The 18,292-nt window shown below is 46.5% G+C and overlaps 1 protein-coding gene across 1 annotated transcript in view; it reads left to right on the forward strand.

Moving 5' to 3' along the window:
• The first annotated feature begins 531 nt into the window (after window positions 1-531).
• TMEM104 (transmembrane protein 104) overlaps window positions 532-18,292 on the forward strand; it is a 40,448-nt gene continuing 22,687 nt past the window's right edge. The window contains exons 1-8 of the mRNA XM_026046905.1: window positions 532-796; window positions 1,767-1,877; window positions 4,315-4,436; window positions 6,345-6,426; window positions 7,365-7,470; window positions 7,881-7,961; window positions 12,072-12,171; window positions 12,404-12,512. Coding sequence (XP_025902690.1) covers window positions 1,833-1,877; window positions 4,315-4,436; window positions 6,345-6,426; window positions 7,365-7,470; window positions 7,881-7,961; window positions 12,072-12,171; window positions 12,404-12,512 — 645 coding nt within the window. The 5' untranslated portion in view covers window positions 532-796; window positions 1,767-1,832. The remainder of the gene's footprint in view (window positions 797-1,766; window positions 1,878-4,314; window positions 4,437-6,344; window positions 6,427-7,364; window positions 7,471-7,880; window positions 7,962-12,071; window positions 12,172-12,403; window positions 12,513-18,292) is intronic.

The following is an 18,292-nucleotide window of genomic DNA, read 5'->3' on the forward strand; positions in this document are numbered from 1 at the left end:
GCAGGTGCCGTGGGGAGGGTCCCTGTGGGGGGGTGCGGACGAGGGTCTCCTGGGAGGGCCCTATGTGTGGGGTGGGCGTGAGGAGGGGGCTCTGGGTGGGTTTGGGAGCATCCTTGGGGAGGGAGGATGTGGGGGGGCCCTGTGTGGGGGTGTTGTGGGGCACCCCTTGTTGGGGGTGCCAAGGGGTGTTGGGACCCCTTGTGGGGCAAGCAGGGATGAGGAGGGGGCTCGCGGGTGGGTTTGGGAGCATCCCTGGAGGGGGGGAATGCGGGGAGGGGGCTGCGGGAGGGTCCTCGGGGAATGGGCTGTGCCTGGAGTGCAGGGGGCCTGGCTGGGGAAGGTGCCTGGGGGGCTGCTCGGGGCACCCGAGGGGCTGGGCAGGCTTCTGGGGTTCAGCAGCAGCCTGAGGCTCCCGTGGGGCTGGTACCAGCTCCACGTGCCCCCCATGTGGTTACGGGGGGGCCCTCCCTGTCCCGAGGGAGCAGCTGGGTCAGAGCAGCGGCTGGATCTCCTCCTCATCAGGGACAAAAGTTTGAAAGTTTGCCCCGCTGGCGCTCTGCTGTGTCTGGCGCCGTTTATCGCTTGTGCTGAGCCCAGGCTGCGCGCTGTGCCGCGGGCTCCGTTCTTGGCACCTTCTTGTCCTTCCTCCCTGATAACCTGGTCCTCCCTGTCCTCCCCCAGGCCCTTCCTGGAAGCAGCAACAACGTCCATGGGAACCTTCGACTCGTCTCTCCGTGCTTGCAAAGTGACTAAAGCACGTGGAAAGGACCTGCCCTGTGCGAGCCGTGTCCCTGAGGTATAAAAAACACATGAAAAGGACCTGCCCTATACGAGCTATGTCCCTGTGGTGTTCACGTGCTAGCAGCCTGGCCCCTAGTTCTTGGTTCTTGCCTCTACTAACTTGAGCTTAAATCAAGTGAAAGAGACTGTTTCCTCTACTGGCTTGATGGCTGGCCTAGTTCTAACCACAGTGGACTGTACCTGCTCGTTGATTTCTGTAGTTTGGTGGGTGAGGAAGTGAAAAGTTTAAGGCCAGTTTGCTTTTTGAGCAGTGTTCTTAACACATGAGGTTTGGGCTGATGAATTATCCTGGTTGTTGTTAACAAAGGTTTGTGCTATAGAAGTACAAAGAGTTTCATTTATTTCTTAAATAATTCAACTGCAGCTAATTCCTTGAGGTATAAATATTTCAGCACACTGGGGTGCCCTCCAGTAGTTTATTTCCAGGTGACGTAACAGTCAGTGAATGCTTCTGTTATGAAAGCCTTGGTATATACAGGAAAATATCTTGTTTTCTGAGGTTCAGTGCTCTCACGTGTGTCTCTGTTTCTGTATTGGAGATGACGAGGAGAGACTTTGGGCTACATTTTGCCACTTTTGTTGGCGGGAGGCATGTGCTGTTTAGGAGCAGTACCTGTGTGAGCAGCACAAGGCTGAAATCACCCTCAGGGCAGGTGTTCTTCCTCTTGAGGTTTTGGTTTTGGTGTCTGAAACGGCCCCTGTGGCTGTTTTGGGAAGATGAATTTAGGTCACCGTGCGCTAGAAAAGAGCAGGGTTCTCTAATTACTTCTTTAACTAGTTTAACAGGCCCGGAGAACTTCTTGCAGGTGTTTCGGCCGAGTGTTGCGTGTGAATGGGGTATATTTGAGTGTGGTCCTAAGTGCAAAGTCTTACTGAGACCGTCTTGTGTTCTAATGTCAGAAAAACAGTGTGCGACCGTTGGCTGTTCCTGAAAAAGATGATGAAACTTTATGATGTTTCTTTAGGTTAAAGGCAGAAGAAGCTGAAAACTCTCTACTCGTTCTGCTCCAAGCTTCCCTGCTGTCGTCAGCATGGCTGGTGGCATTACGGATACCGGAGAGCTTTACTCTCCTTATGTAAGTACTGCTCTTTCAGCCCATGGCTGGTGCTTGGGTTTCTGCCTAGCAGTCTTTTCAAAATCATCCTCTCTCAGCATTAGTTGTATTTTCACTTCCTTCTTCCTCACAACATTGCCTCAATGTTTCATGAGATAATGGATGATGGAGTCAAAGGGTGGTAAAATCACCTGGTTTCTTTTTTGTGTTCTTTCCTGAATAGATTGTATCAGCCCTTGTTCTCATTTTATATGTATTCTGTAGCGTTTTCATCAGCCCAAGTTGTCATGTGAAGCTAGAATAAGCAGGGGGGATTGTAACATGGAGAATGTCCCACTCTGTTTTCTCTGCAGAATCACTTAGTTACTGTGTTAATAGAGACACTGTTGATCATAGCAGTTGAGCAGCATCAGCCTTTAAAAACAGTTAAAAAGCTTTGCAAATGCTTATTTTTGTTTTCTGAAATAAATCCACAGATTATTTAAGGCAGACCCAGTGCTGAAATCTTAAGCGCTGGCTTTCAAACACTTTAAACTTTTATTTCCATATTAATGACTGAATTAGAAAAGCTGGATATTAGACTGCAAAAACAGGCTGCAATTGAAGAAGGAGAGAGAACAAGGCAGTAACTGGGGCATCTGGACCCTAAAGGATTAGTGTCACCTGCTCTTAATGTTGTTAAGTTAGTATTGCAGAAATCTCCTGAAGTCTCACCAAAAATACTGTAGTGCTCTCTCCTTTTTCCTGAAGATGTCTGGCCAGATTGAATACACAGACATCATTCTCATCTCTGTGTCTAGTTGACCAAAGTCAGGAAAAATCACCTGAGCTTTTATTCGCGTGTCCTTCACTGAAAAGTGAGTGATGGCCCTGGGCATTGGGAGCAGGAGATGTGCTTGGGAATGACAGCTCTGCCAGCTGAACGAAAGGAACTTTCCTGCAAGCTGCAATGGCTGATTTTGGCCCTTCTGGGAGACCAGTCAAAAGCTGAATTTACTGTGCTAGTGTCACTGAATGTAGGGCAGGAGTGCACGAGGATCTTGGAGTAAAAACATCTCCTGGTATTAATTGTTCCACACCAGGAAAGTACTCGGAGTTCTCTACCAGCTCTCCCCTGGAGAGGCTCTGACCTATATGAAAAACTTTAGGGGTAATTTTTTTATCTTGAATTTAGCTGAATTTCTCTCTCTTGTTTTTGGGGTGGGGAGCAGTCCTGTCCAGGTGCACAATTATCTCTTTCCCTGGTCAGAAAAAAAATAATTGCCAGAGAGGATGAAATCCTTCTCCTTCCATAAGCAATAGATACCCTTTTTTTCAAAATGTGCTTAGCTGCTTCCTGATAAAATGGCAAGCAGGCTTTAGCTACAATTCTATTTGGCTCATGGTAAAAAAAAAAAAAAAAAAAAAAAAAGATTTTAATAAGATCTTTAGTCATAACTACTTAGGTTGAGGTCAGAAAATAAGGAGACTCACGCCCATATTATAGGTTATTCCAATAGAAGGCATTGGATTTAAAAGTGCCCCAAAAAGACCATATGTATTCTAACTTTAAAAGTACCTTCTGGAGACAAACTTGTCTTTAGAAATGATAGTGTTTCCTGACACGTTCTGTGAACTTTCTCCTTTGCTATGTGATGACCGCAACTCATGCATGTGTGTAGTTTGGGAGGAAAAGTGAGCAATTCCACTGGGACCTAGATAATCCTCTTGGGAGTTGACACTTTCTTCTTTTGAGCTTTCAAGCACATATTGTGAGTGAGAGAAGTCTGTGCCCTAAGCAACCCACTTCAAACTACTATCTGTTCACCCTCATGGTCTGTGTGATTGTTGTGGCTACCCCCTTCAGCTGGCAGTACCAGTTTTGCTTTGCCCAACCAGCCTTCAAAGACAGTGATAAAATCCAAATTAATTCAAGTTGTGGAAGTGCAGTTGCTTTAGGTTGCCCCTCATGTTCTAGACTGGACAGCACTGTGCACCGATGTTAAATTCAGCAAGGCAGCTTATGGAGAAGCTCCTTGTTTTTATTCAAGTAATAAGCCTTTTTGGGGTAATGATTTCCTCTAACCCCATTGCAGCAGGACTGTTTGGAGTAGCTGGAGGGCGTGTTTCTGCTACTCTTCAGGTTTTCAAAGGTGTGCTGCATGGAGAGTTTCTCATAGTACTGAGCATATTCTCCCTGTTCCTAAACCCCTGCAGTGATGGATACGTGACCAAATATGACTTCAAGATCATTAAATAATCCATATAAGCTTTGAAAAGAAGTAGAAAGCTGGAGAGGGAATATCAGTTTTCCCCGAAATGTGCTGAAACTCACTTCATTCTATTTAGTTATCAGTCCCCATCCTTCTGTATTTATTTCTAGTAGATTGCTTTCTCTAAAATTACTGTGACTGAGATGCCTTGAACTGTCTCTGAGACAGCTGCAAACTCTGATGTTGGATTATGCGGATGATTGCAGGTTGGTCTGGTTTATATGTTCAACCTCATCGTGGGGACGGGAGCCTTAACCATGCCCAAGGCCTTTGCAACAGCAGGGTGGCTCGTGAGCCTCGTTCTCCTGATGTTCCTGGGCTTCATGAGGTACGTGTGGAGCAGGCTGCAGGTTTCTGTGGCGTGGAGCTGTGAGAACAGTGCTAAGACTTAAAGTGCTGCCTTTCTGAGAGATTTTGTCCCTCTTCTGCTTATGCACTGAGCTATCTACAGTTGTCTTCCTTGTGGCCCTTGTTTGGAGAATTGCGTTTTTGTGGAAGTCTGACCGATATCCAGGATATGGTGCTTTGTCCCATCTCCTGACTGTAAGGAAAGACTGTCTAGTCCCCAGCATTCTGAGACCTTTCTCCCAGCTTCCATTTCTGAGATTGTCTTCCTCATGGATGCATCATTGTCTTCCTCACCGTGCCTGCCTCTGTCACTGACAGGTTTGCCAAACACTGGCCAGGTCGCAAGTGACTCGGATTCCTTTCTCTGCTTGTGATTTACACTTGTGAATCAGACCTATTATGTTAGTTTTATCTTGGCGTCTGGCAGTATTCTAGACAGCAGCGAGAGTGTCAAGAAAACAAATGACTGTGTAGCTGGACCTGTCTTATTCCTGTTTTTTGTTGCTTGAGACCTTGAAGTTGGTCTCGTGATTTCCATGCTGCTTCCCTGCGAGTTTCTGCCCAGATTCCTCCCTGCTGGAGCAGCAGGTGGAGCTGAAAACAGCTTGAGGTTCTCCAATTATTAATAGCAGTGCCATCTTCCTGATGGGTTATGAATCCTTGCTTGGATCTAGCTCGGTTTTGAAAAATCTTGTGCCTTTGTAGGAAAAGAATGTAAAAGTTCCTTTCTTGTGGGTAGCCAGCTCTGCCAGCCTGAATTTACCTTTGGGTTGAAGATGCTTATCTGATCTGTTAGATGCTGCTATATAAAGGTAGCCAACTCCTGGTACTATATGTGTTGATGCTTTCGGGTTCCATACCTCCTCGCTGTATGTCACAGAGACCTGGTAAAATATGAATTGTGCAAGTGCCAGTAATTGGAAGATTTGGAAGCAATTCCTCCTGGATGCATTATTTTCAAAGTGTGAAACCAGTGTATAAAACTCAGTGCCCTCTGATAAGATTTTGCTTGGCTTAATCCAGTGTAGTGCTGACCTGAAAGGGATGTCTGGTGGTGCCAAGTGCTCTGGAAGCTGTGTCTCCTTGTTCCTTTTGTTCCTATGCTCCTGTGCTTGTGATTCCCTCATGCCCTCTAGGGATCTTCTCTTCACTGTGAGAAGAGTCTGCAGGAATTGCATTGTGAGCCTCAGGATGGGGCTGCTTTCTTTTATCCTGCCAAAACTAATTTCTCACTTGAGCTTGATAAATGACTCCAGTTCCTCAAGCAGTAAGAAACTGCTTTAAAGCCTTAAATAAGATTGATTTGAGGCTTTTATTATAGGACTGTTTAATTGAGAGAATGACAGTTTATCTGTAGAAGCATCAGTAGCTAAATTCCCTGGACAGGTCTTCCCATGGTCTTCCAGCAAAGTATATTTGCATGCACTTGTGATCTGCTTATTGGTCTTGTACTGCTGCTTTGCTTTTAATGCGCTTTTTAAGATTCTTCCCTGGATAAGCTTCAAAACAGTGCTGTATTAGTCCTGTGACCCGACAAGGGGGAAGGAAGCTTGCTGCCTAGCAAAGGGGAACATCCTCTTGCCTTCTCCAACCCTTGGAACCGTTAGCAAGGTGCCTTCCAGATATTCAAGCCATTTCCTTAACATGCCTTCAGATTATATTTTACTGCACATTGTATTTTGTGTCCTGGCTGAGCACCTGAATCTCAAGGTCAGTGAGGAGTAGCAAACTGGGTTAAAAAAAGGCACAAAAAGTGTTTGTGGGGAAAAAGATGGTGAAAGGCTTTGTAGAAGTTTCTCCTCCTAAAAAGCAGATGAGAATAGTTCCCTGTGTTTCTTCAACTACAGCTCTTTACTGTTACTGATATCAATTGCATTTCTCCCTCTAGCTATATGACTACCACCTTTGTGGTAGAAGCCATGGCTGCTGCAAATGCCCAGCTGAGATGGAAGAGGATGGAAAAACGCAAGGTTTGTGCAGGTTTTAACTCTCAGACTCCTATCACGCTCTTATCTCCTAGGACTGTCCCCAGATTCCTCTGCAGGCTTTGCCTTGCCTCTTTAGTAACTTTAATAAAGGAATAAATTTCTACTGTACTTAACTTTGCCATATAAAATACGGCTGTTAGTTCCCTGTGGGGTTGCTCATTAAAGTCAGGAGTTTCTGCTCCTGCCTTGAAAAATCTCCTGCGCTGCTCACGTTTGTTACTGCCTGTGCTCTGCCTGCCCCGAAGTGCTGCTCAGCGAACGTGGAGAGGTGGCAGCCGACACATTGGGGCCACTTGGGCTGTGCTGAGGTCTATAAATCCTTCCTGATCTCAGCTCATTTAACTGGGACAAGCTGGAATGTCCTTGCTGTCACTCGGACTGTATCCCAAGGAACGAACATTCTTGGAGTATGTCCTTGCTGTAAAGTTAAGTTCTGTTTTATTGGATCCTGGCTTCGGTGGCTTTTCTGGGGGCATATGTGAGGCATAATTGTTTGCACTGATTTAGATCCCTGCCTGCAGGTGGGGGGGTTGGAATGATGAGATAAACATGTCTGCTCTGGCCAGCTATAATAGTGAATGTATTTGGATTTTTTTAACCACTTCTGCAATCCTACAGATCTGCCAGATCCATAGACTTGTTTCTCCCTTCCTAGTGCCATTTGCCACAACCCCAACTAGACACTGTTCCCGTGCATAGGCACTGCTAGGACAACAGTCTGTTTTATCACTTATGTCTTACTAGTGCCTTTTTCTGCCACCAGCATGTCCCAAACTGGGGCCCCAGCGCTCCGTGGTACCTCCTGTACTCGCTTCCTTCAAAACCTTCTCTGAGGTTCTGAAAATGAGGCTGTGATACTGGTGGTGCCACCCGTGTGTTGCGTAGTAGAGGTCTCCATGTTTTCTTTCCTTTTCTGCCAGGAAGATGATGAGGAGGATGAGGATTCTTCCTCTGGAGTATCTGACAGTGATGTTCTCCTCCAGGATGGCTATGACCGAGCCGAGACACGACCCATCCTTTCAGTTCGTAAGTACCCAGTTCCGGCTTACGCTGATTCTGAGACCTCTTCTCTGCAGGCAGCATCCCAGTAGACTCCAGTAAGCAGAGGCAGGACTTTTCTGTCTATTTTGCCCTTAACTCTGTGTCTTTGCATCCCAAAGTCCTCAGGACTTTTAAGATAAGATTCATTGCTAATTCGCCCTACCTTCCCCTGCCTGATAAAGATCTCTTCCTCATAGGCCACTGAGATGAGACTGTCTTATTTTGGAAACATTTTAAACTACCTTCAGGGTTGTTGAGCAGATGACTTTGCAGGTGTGGAGTAGTACATGCTGTCTTTAAAGCTGTTGCAAGAGCTTCTTGGGTGTGTTCAGATAGTCTGTCTTCTGGGTTGATTGAAGTAACTGTTTTTAACAGTTCTCGTTTTCAACTTGCAGAGAGACGTGGCTCACCCAATATCTTTGAAATCACTGAAAGGGTGGAAATGGGTCAGATGGCTTCCATGTTCTTCAATAAAGGTTTGTTTTAATTTTCAGTGTTTTAATGGTTTTAAAAGTCCCTTCAAGACCTGCTGCATATTGTGCTTGTGGCTGTTCCTTAAATCTGTATGCACCTTGAGTTTGTGATGTTCTACCTGAAAGTGCCATTCCTTCTCTGTAGGCTGTATTCATCCTCCTATGTAGTATTGGTGTGGAGTATTTTGTACTTGGAGAGAACTTGCTGAGAGTTGTTTGTGCCAGGGAAGGTCATGTAGAAGAAGGGCTGCCTGGATACTGAATCAAAAAGGGTCCATGGTACACCCTTGAATAGGCAGATGTCTTATTTGTGTGCTTTTAAATGCCTTTTGTTGCATATCAGGGAACAAGCTCGTAATTATACTGCAATAAAGCCATATCCATTGCTGCATACAATACAAATGCAGCTATAAAGTTAGGCGTGCGGATACTTAGAGAAAATACATATGAGAAACACTAGGCAGAACCAGAAAACCGTTCAGCACCGTAGCTGTACAGTTCTGAGCTTGTCAGGCCCCATTTCTTGTGGAAAATAGTGTTCTCTTTTGTTCAGTAGCCACATTATAAATGCGCAATGGGCTACTCCTTTCCACTACATTACAGCAGCTTTATGCCCGTGTAAGCCCGTTACCTTCAAAGGTTTAAGGAGGAAGATCTCTTTGAACTTTGTTTTTGCTGGTTTAAAAGTTCAGATAAAGAAGAAAACTTTTTTGCTCACTTTCAGGACCTTGTTGTTTGGTTCATCTGTTTAAGGGGAAAGAAGAAAGACTTCACTGTCTCTCCGGTGGTGCAATAGGGAGCAATATTTGGGAAGGGCTTTGAGGGTGAGCAGCATGTAACGCTCCCTAGCAGAATCACTGGGGATCCAGCTGTGGATAATGACACATCTGTCAGCCCTAGATGGGCTGGGGGAACCCATATGGGAGAGCATTCCTATAAACTAGTTTCAGAAGGTCACTCTTTGCATGAGTTTAATAGATGGAGATGATAAGGACCCCTCAAGCAAGACTTGGCAGTGTTGCCTTCTAGAAGATCCCTCTGCCTTGACGCTAGCTGCTTCTCAGCCAGCAGAGGGTGCTGGAAATTCACGTCCTCCCTCCTGCGAGAGGCTTGTGCACTTTTCCTTGCAAAGTGATCTAAACGGCTTAGTACTCTCGATCTTAATCCTTCTTCTTAATGTTGCTTTAGCCAGGGTTATCTGATTTCTGTGTTAGGGATCCTCCTCCGGACCCACACAGTCACTGCGAAGGGATAATAAGAAATCAGCTGGAGTAGCTGCAGGACCATAGCATGAAACTGGCATTTCCAGCTAAAGGAAAGGCGTGTGGAGCTGAGTGTTAGGGTGGCTGTCACTCATTTGCTGCTTTCCCTTCCTCTGCGCTCAGAAATGAGGCTGCATCGCAGTGATGTTGCAGAGTCCCAGTTCAGAGATGCCCTCTGGTCTGCTGAGCAGTCGCAGAGGAGAGACAAGGGAAGTACAACCCTCTGCAGATCCTTCCTTCTCACAGCAGTGCAGTTGCTCCGTGAGGTACAGTGAGAAACTGGGCACTACCTGAAGTCCTGGCTCCAAGCACCAACCTCTGCAATTTGACAGCTAGCAAATGTCTGGATTGGCTTTTTTCTTTTGCTTGCAGTATACACAGTTTTTGTCCAAAGTTGAGATCTCAGAGAGCTTTGCAGCCTTCAGAAGGAAGGCTAGTGGGGGCTTTGCAACAGACCTCAAACCCTCTCATTTCTAAGGAGTTATCTGTTCATTTCCCTTGATAGATTTCAACAATCTAACAGGATTTGCATCTGCAACTCAGAGTTAAGCTGGGGATAAATCCCTACTTCAGACTGTCTGCTTTCTTAAAGGGCGCTGAGTTTAGTCTGTGAGGGGCTTGCAGTGTGCTTTTCCAAAAGAACCGGCTCTAAATTAGGACTCTTTCCCCTTTTTCTTTTAAACTTGCAATGCTGGATGCTTTTTTTTTCTGGAATCCAGCAGTCATTTATTGTAATAATGGATTCTGGGCGCATCTGTTTTGCTGTGTCCTCACAGGAAATCATTGATTTTTCCTGTTTTGTGTCCAGTAATGAAACTATTGATTGGGGAGGGTCAGTAGCCGTTTGTAAAAGAACTGACACTAAAGTTTCCTGCCTGTGGAGAGAAAGGCTTTTGGAAGGGAATATCACCTGGGCTTTGCAAAGACAGAAGTCTGCTCTGGAACAGGAGGAGAGTGAATGCCCAGAAGCGAAGCCCCAGTGGTGCTGCTGTAGATTTGGTGCTTGTCTCACTGCTCCTCTGGCAGATGGAAGAAATGCTAAAGCAGAATTCTCATATGCCCTCATGTGCCCAACGGGGGAAAGCTTTCAGCTTTCTGTTTAGCAAAGGCAAAATGACAGTCGGCACAGGGAGGAATGTTTTATCTGGAATTCTTAGTTTGTCACGTTAACCTTACTTTATGAATGGAGCAACAGAAGCCTGAAATCGGTAGCAGGTCACTGCAATAAAATCTATAATTGTGTCTAGCTTGTCCCACGCTCAGTGAATCTGCAGCTTCTGCCTCGTGTCAGATACTTGTTCTGATTTTCAAATTCCTTTAATAGGAAGTAGGAGAAAACTAGTGGGTTTTCTCCGTCTTCAGAACGATGCAGAGACTCCTAAGGATGTAGCCATCTTCAGACTTTCACAGAGGAAGAAAACAAAATACACAAAATTTTGTACATAAAATGAGCTAACTACTTGTAGAGGAGCTGAAGATCTCAATATGCTCTAGTTGAGGCAAGGTAGGAACACTTCTGGTCCATGCAAGTGTTGGTTTCCTGTATTACTTTCTGGAAGTAGGGAAGTTGTATTGCAGCTTTCCAAATACAGCTCCTTTTAGAAGCGCTTTTTGTTAAGCGCACTCAGCATATTGAATAATTTAATTAAATGAAGGGAAACGACTATATGACTATTAATGTTTCCTGACATCCAGAGATCCAGGAACAGTAGGATGGCAAAGCCCATGGTAATGCTAAGGGGTATTGAGCATTGTAGAAATATTAATCCCTGTTCCTGCAATAATGTTATCCTTGTTTGATAGTCGTCATGTGTGAGACTTGGGGAGGGGAACTGATTTGCCCAAGTTGCACTAAGATTTTAGCATCAGCCAGTACAATTTGAAAACATGGGCAAGTGCCACGAGCAATTTTTCTGGAATATCAACATCTTAAATGAAATACGTATTTTTTTTCATAGCTCACTGTCTGTGAACTAAAGTGTGTTCCAATTTGTCTTGGAATCCAGTATCTCACAAAGATCTCTTTGTCCTGGAATCCAGTATCTCACAAAGATCATCCAAGTATCATTTTGCCCCTAAAAAGCTGCTTTATCTGCCTAATTAAGACATTTTTTTAATCTCACAGCTGAAAGCAGAACAAGCTTTTTTTCCCCAAAGCAATACCAGCAAGAAAGTACAAAGCAGGGCAACAAAGACTTGTGTTCCTTGCCTGTGGCACCGCTACATTAGAAAGCTTCAGAAAGGAAGTTTTAAAGCTTTGCAGGTTTGAAACTTGACTTAGGCTGCTGCTCTTCTGGGATCTCCCAGAGCAGCTTCACTTCAGCCGTGCAGACCTTGAGGTCTGCGGGGCCAAATCCCCAATGTGAGGGTCATGCAGTTTTACAAGCACAGAGTTTAGAGCCAGCACAGCACTAAAAGTGTCTTCTTTTCACTGTTTCTGGAGCTGTGTTGCTACTAGGTCTACCAGCATCTTCTAGATGCTTTTTGGGGGCTCTTCCAAGCTGACAGCTTCATCTGGTAGGTGGCTTGTATGAGACCTGTTGGTCTTGGCCAGCTGCTAGAGGATGGGCTCAAGCTGGAGGGCCTAGAGTCAAGGCCAGGTATTTAACAAGGCAGAGCTGATTTCTGAGGGACCTCGTGTCCTGTCAATTCCTCTGCCATAACCAAGTTCCCTGAGCTGCTGCTGCGGCCCTTGGGTGGAGTTTCCCACTGAAAGAAGTTAACTAAGAAGGCAAAAGGTGGATCATTCTTCAAGACCTTGGAAAAGTTTGGAGTGAAATGTTGATACAAAGTGTAGAGTTAGGAGTCGGTGTGTACTCTGCCATCTCTACAATGCTTTCTTTTCCTGCAGTGGGTGTCAACCTCTTCTATTTCTGCATAATTATCTACCTCTATGGGGACCTGGCGATCTACGCGGCGGCGGTACCGGTCTCGCTCATGCAAGTGACCTGGTAAGTGTCCCTTTCTCATAATCAAAGAAGCAACTAATGGAAGAGATGGGTTTGATCACATCTGTGCTTGGATGAATTTGCATCCTTGACTGGGAAATGGAAGCTGCAGTGAAGCCCATGTGGCTTCCAAAGTCATGAGCAAACTTCTCCATAACTGCGTGTGATCTGAGATTTACCTTTAAAACACATTTTTGAGGAGTGAATAACTTTATTTCTCTCTCCTTCTTTCCAGTAGTGCCACTGACAACCACTCTTGCAGTGTGGGAGATGGCACCAAGTATAACGATACAGACAAGTGCTGGGGGCCGATTCGACGGATTGATGCGTACAGGCTGTACCTGGTGAGTTTCTGAAACTTGTATGGCCACAATTTCCCTTGTTTTTGCTCAAAAGCAGCATGGCTACATTTCTTTTTTCTTGAACCCCAGGAATAATGGGGTTCAAGTAAACAACAAAGGTGCAAAGCTCTAAACTCAGTCATGCTTCATTGCCTGTTACCTCTGCTGTTGTGTTGGTGACATTGCTGTATTTCAGTTTGGTGGCTACACTGGCCATCAAATCATCCTTATGGTTTGGGATTTGTTAAATAATATTCCATGATTGGTGCAGTGTTTTCTATTGCTTAAGCAGGTGACGTGTCCATGCCAGTATTGTGTGGGGTTTTTAGGGTTTTTTTCCTATTTTTTTTTCCAGTGGCAGGCTGAAGTAAGTTGCTTTAAAGTAATTGTTCTCAATATACTCAAGTATATTAGGCTCTCTAGAGTGCATTCTGTATGTGAATAAAATATGTTTATGCTCCAAGAGGATCAGCTTTTTGAGAGATGATGGAAACACACTGCTTAACCAGCACCCAGTGCTATACGCTGCTTTTCTAATAGCTTTCTGTCTAGTTTAGGATTGTCTATTGCCTCTATTACAGCGCAGTGGCTCTGCTGTGAAACCAAGGTTTTCCCAAAGGATGATAAACAGAGCTTCTCCCCAGCGTGGTGGGCGTTGAGCACTCGTACCTGAAGACAGATGTCAGTAGGGCAAAATGGGAAGAGAAGTATTTAAGTGCTGCGTAGTTGGATAGCTGTGGCAATAAAACCAGTGTGGCTGTTAAGGCTCTGGGTGACAATCTTAAGGGAGAAGAAAAAAAGCCAACAGAGTGAAAAGGCTCTTGGTGATGTTGTCCCTTTTGTGTTTGCACAGAAATTCAGGCATAGAGACTGTATGAAGCTGTTTTTTGGTTGCTGTATTTTGTGCATGCAGTGGATCATGCCCCTCCGTTCACTTGTTCCAGCATTATTGCAAAAGTGGGAGCTTGGGCCTCAGAAATATTAGTGAATGTCAAAGCCTAGTTAATTATTTAAGAGAAATATTATTGCTTTGTTCAATTTCATCTTGGTCTATTTCTTTAAAACTTCCACATGATTGAGGATTTCCTCCCTGAATTTCAATAATTCTTCCTGATCCAGCAGAAGGAGTTAGTCAGAAAAGGCAGACATGCATTAATTACTGCCTGCGTCTCCCAGATATTATGCCTATAACTCATGACAGTAATTGTTGTTAGCACTCGAAAAATTACAAGAAGAAAAAAGGAAGAAGCCTGGGTGAGCATTAGACTTGTTGTTGCCTGTGTTTACGTGACTTTCAGAGATGCCTTTCCCTGCCTTGTCTCCTCTTATGGATTTGGAGAATAAATATTTGCAAAGTCTTTGGTAGTGGTTAATCCTGCCCAGTAATTGAGATCAAGATTTCAATGCTTTTCTCAACTCCTTGTTAGTAGTAGGGAGCAAGAATTTGCAGGAAAGTGCTGCATTAGTCTATGGATTCTAGGATGAAGTTGTTTCCATGTTTTCTTTTTCCAGAGGACTGTCAGCATCACCTTGGAGCTGTAGTTTTTATTAAGGTTTCTAATGTTTTCCACTAGATGAGTATGCAGCTAAACCAGGACCTAGTCCATCCTCAGCACTGCTGGGCTCGCTTAATGCTTGACCTGTGTCTTGTTTCATTCCCGAGAAAGCAAAGATATGATGATGATCTACTTACCCAGAGAGGGTAATCATTCCTGAAACACTGAGAGTTAAGCCTAGCAGTTATTTCTTGGATATATCCTGGAACTTTCCAGCTCCTATCACTCTTTACAGGATGGAGAACTGTAACTCCCTGCAAATTTTGTCCAAACCTGTGTGCAGAGTGAGGGAGCTGAAAACTGCCTGTCCAAAGGAAAAAAGACAACATGAAAGCAAAGCGGAGGAGTGAGATGCCACGAGCACAGGGATTTCCTTTCTCTCTCCTGGGAGATCCCGGCTTCTGGAGAATTTATTATATTTTCTTGATTTTCTTTTCCTGTTTTAAGTTCTCTTTCTGAATAATTCAGGTTCCACATTTCAGTGGGCAAACAAGGAGTTTTTTTGCTTGCTACGTTCTTCTGTGGCAAGAGGATAGGTGGGCACTGAGATTCCCAAAGAAAGCAGCCCTGGTTTTGGATCAGCCCTGTTGCCTTCTGCTTGCTTCCAGGCTTCTCACCTTGTCCTCATGCTGTATCTGGGCCTGTCGTGACCTTGGGAGCAGTTTGGGAGGATTTAACAGAAACCCCTTCCCTGTTGCAGTGCAGCAGGTCCCATGCTAAATGCCCACGTCGTGCAGGGCTGCACAGAAAGCTTTTCAGGGGGAGGGAGGGAAGAAGTACCAGGACAAATAGTCTATTATAGGTTTTCTGGGGAAATGCTGCCAATGGGAACTCATTTGTGCCAAGTGCCACCGCTCTGCCAAAGATTTGTCCTGCCTCCCTCCTGTCAGCTCTTTCTGCCCAAGCACCTTGTCGTCTTTTCCACAATAACCGTGTCAAACGTTGCCTCTTAAAGCTGGATAAGGCGGGGAGAAAAAGAATGACTGACGTAAAAATCCCATTTCATGGTTTAATGTGCAAAAAGGCCTCTGGAAGCTGTCTCGCCTCTGATCGCTGTGAATGGAAGCTGAAAACTAGGTATATAATGAGAATAGTTAAACAGATTAAATCCCTCTCTGGAGACTTGTCTGTGCAGCATCTTTATTGCTGCTCCAGAATTTCACACCTAAGAGCAACTGCAGAGACTTCAGAGACCACGGGACCCCTATTAACCTTTGTGTGAGCAAATGGCTACCTTGCTGCTTGTTTGTAAATTGGCTGTGAAAATAAAGGCCTGCCAAGGAAAGAGCTGGAGGCAAGTGCAAGAAATTACTGAAAGATGCTTCTGGTCCTGGTCCATCACTTGTGGCTGATATTCCCCACGTCTCTTTTGGATCTTGGGGTCTTGGGTGGAATTTAGAGGCCGGCTGTGAAGTGTTATTCCAGGGTTGTGGAATACATGGGGTAAACTGGATAGGAGAGAGGCATGTGTTGGATGGCCCCGTGACCTTGTTGAAGGCAAGGGCTGATCACAGTTAAAGCAGATCGATGGCTTTCTATCTTCTCTGCAGTTCAGTCGCAACAGTCGTGTCCTCGACAGCTGAAGCGACTCCCGAGTCCCTCGCTGTTTTAGTGGTCAAGTTAAGAGCAGAGCAGCGTCCTCTCGGCGAGGATTTGGCTTCAGAGACACTTCCCTATCATGTTTTTCGAGGCCAGCATCATGCAAACTGAGGGAAAGGGGCAGTGGATTTAAGTTTCAGATCTCTCATCATAATAATTCCCTAATACTTCCTTGTATTCTAATCCATATTGCTCTGATGTAGAACCGTGACTTGATAGTCCTTGTTTCTAGAAAGCAAATAGGAGATTAAATCCTGGGGCTCAGCAGCCATCCAGAGCGCCTGATCCAAAACGCGTCCCTGACCTGGCAAACGGCAGTTCTGTTCTGCACCGCGGCCGCCGTTGTCGCTAAACCCTCCGTGCTCCTCTCAGCCCTCCTCTTCTGGCAAGTGGGAACGCGGTGCCTTCCAAGAACGGCAAGGCAACGGCTCGGATTCCCGGGGGAAGGTATCGGTGCTGCCGAGGAGGAGCGCTGGCACGGGCCCTGCTGGTGGCCCTCGCCGTGCTGTAGGTGCTTCTGTTGTGTCTGAGCCTCCGCTGGGTTTCAGCTGCCCGGGCACGGGACGCAGCCTGCGCTTCTGCAGGTTCGCAGATGCTGCAGCGTGGCAGGCGGCGCAGCGGGCGCGGGCCGGGCGGACAGGGCAGCGCAGATGGCCTGATGGAGATTATCCCGGTTGGAAACGCGCTGGTGCGGCGAGCGCAAGGAGCGGGCTGGCCGGCGCTCGCCGCTCGCTTCAGGAAGGGACAATGTCACCCAGCCTGGCGCTCTGATCGCCGAGCAGAGCGGGGCAGTGGGGTGCTCTGAGGACACCTCGGTGCCAGCAGGACATAATGGGTAAACGTGGGGGCTGAGCTGCTGAGTGAGGCTGTAGATCCCGTCTGTCTGCGCGTGGGGCCGTGTCCTGGGTCCGCTCCCGGGCTCCTTCCCCATCCCTCCACAGACGGGCGCTCTCCTCTCCTTGGCATCTCTCCGACCACAGAGCGCCTGTGCACGCTCTGATCTCTGTGGAGATACCTGTGACTTTATTCTCAATACACATCTACCTAAAGCTGCCCTAGTGAGAGCAAGCAATTTTTTTTGCATTGCACAAGGTGAGCTTTAGCCTCTCTCTGTCTCCAGCTCAGGTTGATCCGTGGCTTCTATCCTTTTACCTCCCAGCAAATATACGAGGGGAGCTGGCGTGGGGGGCCGTGGGCAGCCCTGCTGGACAGGCTGTCCCCTGCCACCAAGGAGCAGCGCTGCAAACAGGCTGCATCTTCCAAGGGCACCTGCCTCTTCCCACTTGTTCCCTTCGCAGCAAGCGCTTGCACCGTGTCCTGCCTTCCTCAGCTGTGCCCGGCGGCAGCATCCGCTCATAAATGGGTCACAGCTGCTGTCTCCTGGATATTTATTCTTACAGGTCCCGGTGTCTGGAGACCTTGAGACCCAGCGGCGGGGAAGGAGCCGCTTCAGCAGCAGGTGCTCAGAGCAGGGAGGGCCGATTTCCCAGCGCATCCATCAGGAGGGATTGCGGATGCTCCGGGATGAGCTGGCGGGGAGGAAGGGAAGCTGATGGAAGTTTACCTTGCTGGCAGGAAGCCAGCAGCTTGTTTAAATAAATCACCTGCACAACGGTGGCGGTGTTGTGTTCCAGGTTGCCACAGCTTATGGAAAGGATGCTGCCGGACCGGGACCCTGGTGGCATATTGTCCTCTATACCCTATAAGAAGTTATTTCTAAGACCTTGCCAAAGGTGTTGCGTGCTCTTCGCTAGCATAAATACTCTGGTGTGGTTTATTATGATGCTGATGTGGAAATAGAAACAAATGTACCCAAAAAATGCTGTTTTCATGCATAGTTCCAGTTCTGAAAGCCTTCTCTATTGAGAGTCTGGCATGTTGTGCCATTTCTGTATGTACAAGCATCTGAGCTTGAGCCATTGCTGTGGCAAGAGAGGAATTAGCACTGCATTGAGCATAAATATCAGTTGCCCTGACTATGTTTATTGCAGATGCCTCTGAAATACAGCTCTGGGCAAAAGCCCAGTCTCGCGAGCTGATTGGAGTCTTCTCGTGTCTCTCATCCAGAGAGGTTCCAATAAGTGAGGTCAGTTAAGTTGCCTCTTTGCTTTGAAGTGGTTGAAGAAAGACAGGAGCCAAGTTAATTTAAAATAAATGGGGTCTGGGTGTGGAAGAGGAAGGCAGTTCTCAGCTCCTTCTTATTGTGAGTCTAATATGGTTGAATCTGGCACAACGCCTTGTTAATACGGCATAAATCCTGCCTCCTTCATCCCGGCCCATTCTTCTTCCGTCGCCTGGTCGATAAATTCTCTCTAGTGCTCACCCATCATCTGCCAGTGACGGATAAACCAGCAGTTTTGCAGTGTTTCCCACAGCCTTTACCTTTGGAGCATGGAAGGGACTCGCGTTGGGAAGCGGCCCGTGAGCACGAGGCTCCTCCCAGCCTGGCAGGAGTGGCAGGAAGGAGAGATGTGGAAGCGCAGGATAAACAGGTAGCGCTGCCCCAAGAGCTCTGCTTTTGGTGTTTGATTTGGTTGCTCTCCTTACAAGCCCCCAGCCTTTCAAAGGGAGGAAGGGTGAGCTGGAAAAGGAGCCTCCCTGCTGCTAGGGCTGGGTGGGAGATGGTCC

This window comes from Nothoprocta perdicaria, unplaced genomic scaffold (genome assembly GCF_003342845.1).
Source record: "Nothoprocta perdicaria isolate Ctin4 unplaced genomic scaffold, notPer1 scaffold_46, whole genome shotgun sequence".
In the NCBI taxonomy this organism is placed as follows: domain Eukaryota; kingdom Metazoa; phylum Chordata; class Aves; order Tinamiformes; family Tinamidae; genus Nothoprocta; species Nothoprocta perdicaria.